The 10874-nt window shown below is 45.1% G+C and overlaps 1 protein-coding gene across 1 annotated transcript; it reads left to right on the top strand.

The window, feature by feature from the left end:
- Positions 1 to 9782: 9782 nt before the first annotated feature.
- On the top strand, positions 9783 to 10874 carry LOC311328469 (iron-sulfur cluster carrier protein-like; the record flags this gene model as incomplete). The annotated part of the gene is made up of 1 exon (XM_084462435.1): positions 9783 to 10874. One exon carries the CDS (start codon positions 9783 to 9785, stop codon positions 10872 to 10874), a length of 1092 nt encoding a protein of 363 aa, XP_084318561.1.

The following is a 10874-nucleotide window of genomic DNA, read 5'->3' as shown; positions in this document are numbered from 1 at the left end:
TCTCGAGCATAAGAGCGATCCATCACATTGCTGACAATTTTTCCCCTAATGCCATCATAGTACTGGTCGGTATTGAGGTTGGGAGTGGTTCCATTGCTACGACGCTCCATTCATTAGTGCTTCATGATTAGGAAGGCGAGAGCATTCCTTAATGGAAGTTATAATACGCCTACCAATCTCGATGTGAATCCAGTAGTGTAGCTCCAACACAGCTTCTGCCACTGGCAAACTCTATTTTGCCTAGGTTAGATCCATATGGTTATTGATAAAATGGCGGCAAGCTCCCTAAATTACTCCACTGGCAATCTGATAGCCAGCATCCAGCTCCTTGTCGTAGCAGAGCTTGGGACGGTTTTTGAAGATAGTCTGCACACTGATCAATGGCCTCCCATTTGGTCAGACCTCTCTTGCTCGCACTTTGCTGGATTCACCTTGTAAGACTTCCCCCTGAGTATCTTCAGGGACCGTTCTGCCACTAGGCTTTCGATAGCCTAATCCCCTTGTCGTGTAAGCAGTGACCGGCTTTTCACATACATTCAAGTACATGGATAAAGTCCATGATGATGGTTGCCTTAACTCCCTTATGTTCCATAATCACCGTAATTAGTGTCTGCTGATGATGGTGCCAATCAAGAACAATGACCTACTGGCGTTTCTGCTCAGGATCTAGCCTGAGGCTTCCTCGAAAGCTTCTTCTATCACGACTTACGTCTCTCTTTCTACACTGTCCCACACTCTCTTATTCTTGGAGGGAGGACGGGATTTAACAACGTTGTCGAGCTTTCGATCCATATTCATGACTGATTCTGCTGTTTTAGGATTGTGGTTTCCCGTATAAACGGTGGTTACCTGTGCCATTAGTTTGCGATCTATTCTCTCTCTAGGACTGAGCCTAGTTTGCAGCTTCTGCTGACTATTTTGCGCGTTCTTCCTAGTTGCTGCCCTCAACCCTTCCGAGCGTGTCACCAAGCCATTACCGGCAAAACTGAGGATCTGTAGGTCTTCTGTTTGCTCACTCTCAACCTTTCTCTGTTCGTAAAAATACTCAAAGTTTGAGCCGTATTCGTTACCAGTTGCATAGCCTGTCGTTTCCCAATCATACTGTGGCAATTCTCATGATGTCGTTTAATTGTTCGAACATAAGAGCGATCCATTACATCGAGGCTAATTTTTTTTCTCATGCCATCAGAGTACTTGTCAGTATCGAGGTTTAACTGAGCATCCAGCGGGAACACGCTTGATGGCTTACGCTGGCTGTAACTGCGACCCTGACTACGACAGAACCAAATAAGCTGGTCAGTTGTCTGGAGGTATTTTTTCTAACGTGATTTCTCTGCCCACCGTTGCTACTAGTTATCGGAGATTGCTGCGGCTTATTATTGGCCTGTTTATCCAGATACCCTTGGAGGATAAGGCGCAACACTCCGTTGCCTTAAGTCCTGATATAGTTCTCCATGGGACCATGCCCTTGTTGGATAGTTGATTAAAGGTGCTGAATGATAGCGTCCAAATGATCACAAGCTGGTGAGAAGAATGAATAATCGATGGTATGGGCGTAGGATGCATTAACAATATACGGTGTTATGTCGTGATTGGTTTGACGAGGTTATATCACCATAAAATCGTCTCTTTTCCGTTACCTGATATATCAAAAACCATGATGTGTTAGCGGCTGCATTGTCGTATCAAAAGAACCACATAAAAGTTAGATCCATGCGGTCATTGATCAAATTGCGGCAAGCTTCCTCAATGACTCCACTGGCAATTGTATAGCTAGCATCCAGCGCCTTGTCATAGCGTAGTTTGGGACGGTTTTGTTGAAGATAGTCTGTACACTTATCAATGGCCTCACGTTTTGTCAGACTTCTCTTGTTAGCATTTTGCCGGATTCCCCTAGCTACATTGTCAGACTCTCCCATGAATATCTTCAGGGACCGTTCTATCACCCAGCGTTCAATAGCCTCATCCCCTTGTCGTGTAAGCAGTGATGGTCTTTCCACTGATATTCTAGTAAATGGATAAAGTCCATGATGATGTTGGCCTTAACTCCCTTCTTTTTCATAATCACGGTAATAAGTTTCCGCTGATGAGGGGCCCATCAATAACAATGACCACTGCCGTTTCTGCTCCGGATCTAGCCTGAGTGCTGCCTCGAAAGCTTCTTCTATCACGGCTTACACCTCTCTTTTTACATTGGCCCACACTCTCTTATTTCTGGCTGGAGGACGGAATTGAACAACGTTGTCGCTCTTCCGATCCATATCCATGATCGATTTTGCCGTTTTAGGATTGAGTTTTACCGTATAGCCGGTGGCTACCTGTGCCATTCGTTTGCGATCTTTCTTCTTTCTAGAACTGAGCCTAGTTTGCAGCTTCTGCTGACTTTTTTGCGCGTCCTTACTAGTTGCTTACCTCAACCATTTCTAGCGCATAACTAAGCCCTTACCGTCACAACTGAGGATCGCAGGTCTTCTGTTCGCTCACTCCCAACCTTGCGTTGTTCGTAAAAAGCCTCAAAGTCTTTAGCCGTATCCGCTACGAGTTGCATAGCCTGTAGTTTTCCAACCATACTTGGGCAACTTTCACAATGTCGTTTAATCATTCGATCATAAAAGCGATCCATTACATCGCTGACAATTTTTTCCCAGCATGTCATCAGAGTACTTGTAGTATTGAGGTTTAACTGAACATCCAGCGGGAACATACTTGATTGCTTTCGCTGGCTGTAATGCGACGCTTGATTACGACAGAACCGAACAAGCTGTTCAGTTGTGGGAGGTATTTTTTCTAACGTGATTTCTCTGCTAACCGTCGCTACTAGCTACCGACGATTGCTGAGGCTCATTATTGTACTGTTTATCCAGATACCATTGGAGGAGAAGCCGCAACACTTCGTTACTTCAGTACGTATATAGCTCTCTATGGTGCCATACTCTTGTTGGATAGTGGATTCAAGGTGCTGAATGAGAGCGTCCAAATGATCACGAGCTGGTGAGAAGAATTAATAATCTATGGTATTGGTGTAGGATGCGCTCACAATAGACTGTGTTATGTAGTTAGTGGTTTGATGACTGTATATAATCATAAACCCGTCTTTTTTTCGTTACCTGATATCGAAACACCTGATGTTTTAGCGGCTGCATGGTTGTATCAAAAGAATCACACCATATGGAGTTATTGGTTTAACGACGTTATATGACTATACAAGCGCCTATTTTTCGTTACCTGATATATCGAAAACCATGATGCTTTAGCGTCTGCATTGTCGTATCAAAAGAGCCGCGCCCCTGGCGTTTTTACTCCTGATGTCACCTGATCGCTTCCTCGTAAGCTTTTTCTATCGCGGCTTTCGCCTATCTTTCTACACTGGATCAATACTCTCTTATTCCTAGAGGGAGGACGGAATTTAACAACGTTGTCGCTCTTCCGATCCATATCCATGACCTATTCTGCCGTTCGAGGATTTGGTTTTACCGTATAAACTATGGCTGCCTGTTCTATTCGTTTGTGATCTTTCTTCTCTCCCGGACTGAGCCGGATTTTCAGCTTCTGCTGACTCTTTTGCGCGTTCTTCCTGGTTGCTTTCCTCAATCCTCCCGGGCGTATAACCAAGCCATTACCGTCAAACCGAGGATCTGCAGGTCTTCTGTTTGCTCAATCCCAACCTTGCGCTGTTCGTAAAAAGCCTCAAAGTCTTGAGCCGTATCCACTACTCGGTGCATAGCCGGTTGTTTCTCAACCATACCTAGGCAACTCTAACGATGTCGTTTAACCATTCTATCATCAGAGCGATCCATCACATCGCTGACAATTTTTTCTTAATGCCATAAGAGTACTGGGCAGTATTGAGGTTTAACTGAGCCTCCAACTGAAACACGCTGGCTGTAACTGCGACGCTTAACTACGACAGAACCAAATAAGCAGGTCAGTTGTCTGGAGGTATTCTCCCTGACGTGATTTCTTTGCTCTCCATCGCTACACGCTACCGACTATTGCTGCGGCTCATCATTGGCCTGCTGATCCAAATACCATTGGAGAAGAAGGCGCACACTTCGGTGCCTTCAGTGTGGATATAGCTCTCTATGGTGCCATGCTTTTGTTGTAGAGTGGATTCAAGGTGCTGAATGATAGCGTTCAAATATCACTAGCTGGTGAGAAGAATGAATAATCTAGGGTATTGGCGTAGGATGTGTTCACAAGAGACAGTGTTATGGAGTTATTGGTTTGACAACGTTATATCACCATAAAACCGTCTCTTTTTCGCTACCAGATATATCGCAAACCATGATGTTTTAGCGGCCGCATTGTCGTATCAAAAGAGCCGCGCCAGCTTTGAATAGCCAATCTCCCTTGTCGTGTAAGCAGTGACTGGCTTTCCACAGATATTCAAGTACATGGATAAAGTCTACAATGATGGTTGCCTTAACTCCCTTCTTTGTCATAATCATGGTAATCAGTTTCCGCTGATTATGGTGCCCATCAATAACAATGACCCACTGTCGTTTCTGTTCAGGATCTCGCCTGAGCGCTTCCTCGAAAGGTTCTTCTATCACGGTTTCCGCCTCTCTTTCTACACTGGCCCACACACTCTTATTTCTGGCAGGAGGACGTAATCTCACAAAGTTGTCGCTCTTCCAATCCATATCCATGACCGATTCTGCCGTTTGAGGATTTGGTTGTACCGTATAGCCGGTGGCTACCTGTGCCATTCGTTTGCGATCTTTCTTCTCTCCTAGACTGAGCTGTGGTGCAGATTTTGCTGACTCTTTTGCGTGTTCTTCCGTGTTGCTCCCCACAACTCTTTCTGGCGCATCGCCAAGCCCTTACCGTCGAAACTGAGGATCGGCAGGTCTTCTGTTTACTCAATAACAACCTTGCGCTGTTCGTAAACAGCACAAAAGTTTTGAGCCGTATCCGCTACCAGTTGCATAGCCTGTCGTTTACCAGTCATCTTAGGACAACTCTACCGATGTCGTTTAAACGTTCGATCATAAGAACGATTCATAACATCGTTGACAATTTTTTCCTTCATGCCATCAGAGTACTTGTCAGTATTTGTGTTCAACTGAGCATCCAGCGGGAACATGCTGGATTGCTTCCTCTAGTTGTAACTGCGACGCCTGACCACGGCAGAACCAAACAAGCTGGTCAGTTGTCGGGAAGTATTTTGTCTGACGTGATTTCTCTGCTGACCGTCGCTACCCGTTACCGGAGATTGTTTCTGCTCATCATTGGACTGCTTATCCAGATATCCTCGGAGGCGAAGGCTCAACACTTTGTTGCCTTCAGTCGGGAGACAGCTCTATGGTGCCATGCTCTTGTTGGAGAGTGGCTTCAAGGCGCTGAATGATAGCGTACAAATGATCGCGAGCTGGCGAGAAGAATAAATAATCGATGGTATTGGCGTAGGATGCGTTCACAAGAGACGGTGTTATGTAGTTATTGGTGTGGCAACGTTATATCATCATAAAATCGTCTCTTTTTTGTTACCGTATATATCGAAAACCCTGATGTTTTAGCGGCTGTTTGTTGTATCAAAAGAGCCAGCACCATCAAATTAGCCTCAGGCTATGCTGGAGGTCAGTTCACTTATAGGAAAGTTTCTGACAAAACATCAGTTCCGGCTGGATTAAGTATATTTTTTAGATTCTTGAGAGTTGTCCTTTTTTATTACTAGTAGAGATGGATAAGGTTGTAGTATTGGCTACGACAACTAAACACGATCTAGTTGAGAGTAGAATGTGATTATATCATTGGTAGAATGGCTGGTTCATGAGTGAGGCGTGAGGTTTTGCTGCCTGTCATTGTGTCCTTTACTCATAGTCAGGTACTAGCTTCGGAAGTATACTTCTCCGTCACTGCTGACGACAGCGTAGCATTAACAAAATCGGTCTATGTTGGTGGTCATGCTAGACCAGAACTGGGAAGGCAGGTATTGTTGATTACATGACCAACGAGAACAAACACTATATTCGCCGGCGCAATGCGGGCGCGTTACCATGGGAACTTGAGCCTGATACTCGGGAACAGGATGATCATCCTGTTTTTGGTCAGATGGAGGCTCAGCCTGCGGTTCGTGAGGGAGCCATGGTTCAACCACTGGCGGAAGATTTTGCGCCGTCTCGAGAGATTTTGGAGTTTCTTCAGGCCCATCAGGGAGTCCCACTGGACTTTATCGCTACACAGCTTATCGATTTCAAGTTGTACTGGCTCGAAACCGGTGAGGCGCGTAAAGCTTGGCAAAACAAGTTTAAATCCCACGTAATCTACCAGTGGAAGCGGAACCAAAGTGAAACAGGGCAAAGAGATCATCGATCAACAGCTGAAAAACTTACAGACCGGAGTTGGGACGACGGTTTCCAGTTCGAAGACGGCGACTAGTGATCAGCAGTCCGTAACTCAGCAAGAACCTACAGGCTATGATCAGGCACCTTCTGGCAACGCTTCACAGCAACCACGCTTCGGAGCGGATCATGTGGATGCTATCAATGCTGTGTTTACTTTACTGGAAGATGCCTATCCCTTGAAGTTCAAACGGGCTTTCCAGGCTAACGAAGATATTATCCGCGCCAAGCGAGTCTGGAAAAACTCTCTTCAGGAATTCAGTCCACGTCGTATTTTGATGGCGGCAAAAAAAACACTTGATACTGCCAAGTTCTTTCCAGATCTGAGTGATATTCGTGAGCTGTGCAAGCTGCGTTATGACGAAGTGGGATTGAAAGCACCATTGCAAGCTTATTATGAAGCCTGTTATGCTCCAACACAGAGCCGTGACTGCCCATGGTCACATATAGCTGTCTATCTTGCTGCCCGTGAAACTGGTTGGATGCTGCTGCGTAGTGAAGAACAGCGGGTTGCTTTCCCGGTGTTTGAACGGAACTATGAAATTCTCTGTAATCGGGTGCTGGAAGGAGATGATATTGAAGCCAGTATCCTGAAAGGGATTGAAGACGGTCGCTGTAAGGAATTTACCAGACTGGCAGAAGAAGCTGCTCAGCAGCAGCAGCGTGAGGTTATGACCTCCCAGGGGATTGATCCTGACAATTGCGAGTCAGCTAGGGCCCGCCTTATGAAAGTGTTTGATTCAGACTGAGGAGATTCTTTCTCAACTACCTCTGAGGAAAAGCGATGTAGTACACGGGATCGCTCTTTTTGTTTACTCCCTCATGGCTCTTAAGTGCTAGAATAGACCATGCGCCATTCATAGTATAATTAGCTGTTTGATTGAGTCTAGCCATCGATTTTTTGGGTGTGAAATATTTCTGCTTGGGCAGCGCAACCGGCAATGACCGCCAAACCCAGCATCAGGCCAAGCATGGTTAATATCGTGACAAGAATAATGTCTCCAGTGGAGAATATGGCGACATCCATAAAAGTTGGTAGAAATGCAATATAAAAGAGCATCATTTTGTGGTTCGAAGCGGAAATCATAAAGCTATGAAGAAAGTTTTCGAATTTTCCTGCACCGAAAGTTTTACTGCCCAAGTTTTCAGCGATGGTTGAAGTCCATGTTTTATACCCCAGCTATAGCAAATAATCTGTGTGAACCAAGCTGGTAACCGTAAAGACTTTTCCCCAGTTATGAGCAATAACAGCTAGACCAAAACAGACCGTAATCAAATAAATGATGTCACTGATGGCATGCCTATAGAGTGAAATAAGCAACTGCACGAGCCACTGATCCGTGCTCTTGCCAGAACGGCAAAAACGCTTGGGCATGGAGTAACTACAAATAAGAGAATAGCGGCAAAGAATGCCAGACCGCTTTCCAAGGATATATACAGATCTTCCTGATTACCACTGTTCATCAGCCAGCTTAAGGAGCCTTGCTGCCATTGGGTAAGTGCGCGCAGCCATGTAACCAAGCCTTGATACCATTGCTTTCAAATCAAAGTGCCGGTTGAATCGATAGCAATATTCAGCATGGTATTTTGGCAGATGTTTCGGGTTAATATTGTGGTAACTGCCTTTCAGAGCATTTTTGACGGTGCCTATCATGGTGTTGACCCACGGGAACAACTGATTAGCCATTTATTTGTGACTACCACCTGTCACCACTGCTGTATGTGGGTGTCCGGCGTATGCTATTCATGTGAATGCCCCGAGGGTATCACTGACAACACAGCAGGTATGATCACCGAGATGCTTTTGCGCCCAGAGTTCCAGTTCATTTTTCCGGGAACTGGTGACCATGCTGAAACGCATATACAGCTGGTAGTTTGCCTCGTTGGTTTGCACGGCGGCAACAAATTGGTGTTAGTTTTCAGAACCTCTTCCACGTTTGCCTCCATGTTTTTCGCCACCACAGTAGGAATCATCCATCTGAACACGCCTTTGCATAGGACTGATGTCATCACGTTCTGTCATTACTTGCATAAGCTTGTGCTCTAAGCGCCAAGCAGTATCATAAGAGATTTTCAGTTGTCTCTAGAGCCCTAGGGCCTATATGCCATTCCTAGTCTAAGTCATTAAAAACATGGCTAGGAACCAAGTGGTAAAGGGCAGTTTGCTAGCTTTCAGAGTGGTAAAGGGCAGTTTAGTAGCTTCCAGAATGGTGCCACTGATCAATGATGTCTGGTGACGGCAGCGATTGCACTGGTAGAGCTCACTGGTTTTTATGGTGCAGTACTCCCGACAACAACACAGAGGACATTCAAACCTATTCGGCCACCGGCATTTGCACAACTGGGCACGGCATTATTGTTCCTAGTCATATTACTAAAATATCTACACAAGGTTCATGTTTTTCTGAAACTAAATTTTATTCTTGGCCATGATGCACCTCATACTTCGAGGGGAAACAGTGTCGTAAGTTTAGACGATAATGATGCTTAGGACAGATGGTAATCAGGAAGATCTTTAGGTAAATGCTATGTTTGACTTTCCTTACTTTCCAAAAAATTTGAACATTACCTTATTTTCAAGGGTGTCAGCCAACACGACCATATGACCAAACTATGGTAATCCGAGAATAATGCCCCACTCACACGTTGATAGGCGTCAGATTAAGCATAATTATGTCGCGATAACGTACACGTATTTAACGTGAGTTAGACTCTCCAATTTTGGTTAAAGGTTTTGGATTTTAAGGGCTTTAGGCATGGTGATGTTTTTTGAGAAGTGCCAAAAGGCTCCTTCTAAGCCTTTGCCAGCCAATAAAGTACTAAAATCACTCTTGTTCTGTAACATGAATATGTACAAAAAGGCTGAAGCATATGTAGCGCAAGTGCTTATCTCGTCTAACTCCAGTTATTTACGCTGTAACTCTTGGTAAGTAAGTGATTTTAAACTTTTATGGTCTCTAAAAAAGTCTAACATTGCGTCTAGGTAAACTATTTCACAACCCCTTATGTTTGTAGAGCAAACTTGATAGTGCAAACTTAATCGTCTGTTTTATCTCCTTATTTGGTAGCGGAGTTCGACTTTTTTAGAGGTCATGAAAGTTTAAAATCCCTGACGTACCAAGTGTTACAGCGTAAATAGTGTACGTTAGCGCAACATAATTATGCTTAATCTGCGGCTATCACCGTGTAAGTTGGGCGTTATTCTTTGGTTTCCAGAGTTTGGTCATATGGTTGTATTGGCTGAAGGCCTTGAAAATCATGGAATGTTCAACTTTTCGGGGGAATAATAAGAGTTGAACATCGCGTTTTGGTTGACAGTTTGAAGCTCTTTCTTTGTGGGTTTTGTGATCTCTGTGGTTTCGAACCTACTGCCATTGAATTACCACTCTTTAACCCATATTGAGATTCTCACTATTTTACACCGACTGGAGTGTGGTCATGAATCCAAGCCGAGCCGATATTGAAGCGGCTATTCGCAGTTATCAGGATCCATACCTGAAGAACAACCTGTTGGACTCTGGCTGTCTGGAAACCCTGACTATTGATAATGGCAAAGTCCATGCTTCGCTGGTACTTGGGTATCCAGCTACAGGCCTGAGTGATGGAGTAGCTCAGATGCTGGCCAGTAAAATTGAAGATGTCGATGGCGTACAGTATGTGGATGTATCGATAAACTGGACAGTGTATCCGGCACCGGTTCAGGGTGAACTGGAAGCCATGGCTGGTGTAAAGAACATCATTGCTGTTGCCTCTAGTAAAGGTGGTGTTGGTAAGTCTACTACCGCAGCAAACCTCGCATTGGCACTTGTGGCTGAAGGTGCAAGGGTGGGGATCCTAGATGCAGATATCTATGGTCCCAGTATGGGGCAGATGTTCGGTATTGCCGATGGCTCTAGGCCAGATGTGAAAAATAAGAAGTTTTTCATGCCTATTGAAGCCCATGGTCTTCAGGTGATGTCCATGGCGTTTCTGGTCACCGAAGATACACCGGTTGTGTGGCGTGGCCCTATGGTCAGTGGAGCCATGATTCAACTGTTGACCCAGACAATGTGGAATGACTTGGATTACCTAGTGATCGACATGCCTCCTGGGACTGGGGATATTCAATTAACCATGGCGCAGAAGATTCCGGTTTCCGGCAGTGTGGTGGTAACGACTCCACAGGATCTGGCGTTGATTGATGCTAGGAAAGGGATTGAGATGTTCCGTAAGGTTGGAGTGCCAGTACTTGGGGTGGTGGAAAATATGGCTGTCTATATCTGCTCCAACTGTGGTTATACTGAGCACCTGTTTGGAGAGGGTGGGGGCAGTAGGATTGCTGAGCAGTTCGATATTGATTTGTTGGGATCTCTGCCATTGTCCATGATGATTCGTGAGCACGCTGACCATGGCGCTCCTACGGTCGTGTCTGAGCCTACATCCAAGATTGCCATGATCTACTTGGATATGGCACGGCATATGGCCGCGAAGCTCTGGTTACGCCATCAGCAAGCTCCGACAGTGCCTACGTTATCAATTTCAGACGATTAA

Source organism: Borostomias antarcticus (assembly GCF_949987555.1).
Source record: "Borostomias antarcticus genome assembly, contig: scaffold_63, whole genome shotgun sequence".
Classification (NCBI taxonomy): domain Eukaryota; kingdom Metazoa; phylum Chordata; class Actinopteri; order Stomiiformes; family Stomiidae; genus Borostomias; species Borostomias antarcticus.
This window is presented reverse-complemented; position numbering and strand designations above follow the sequence as displayed.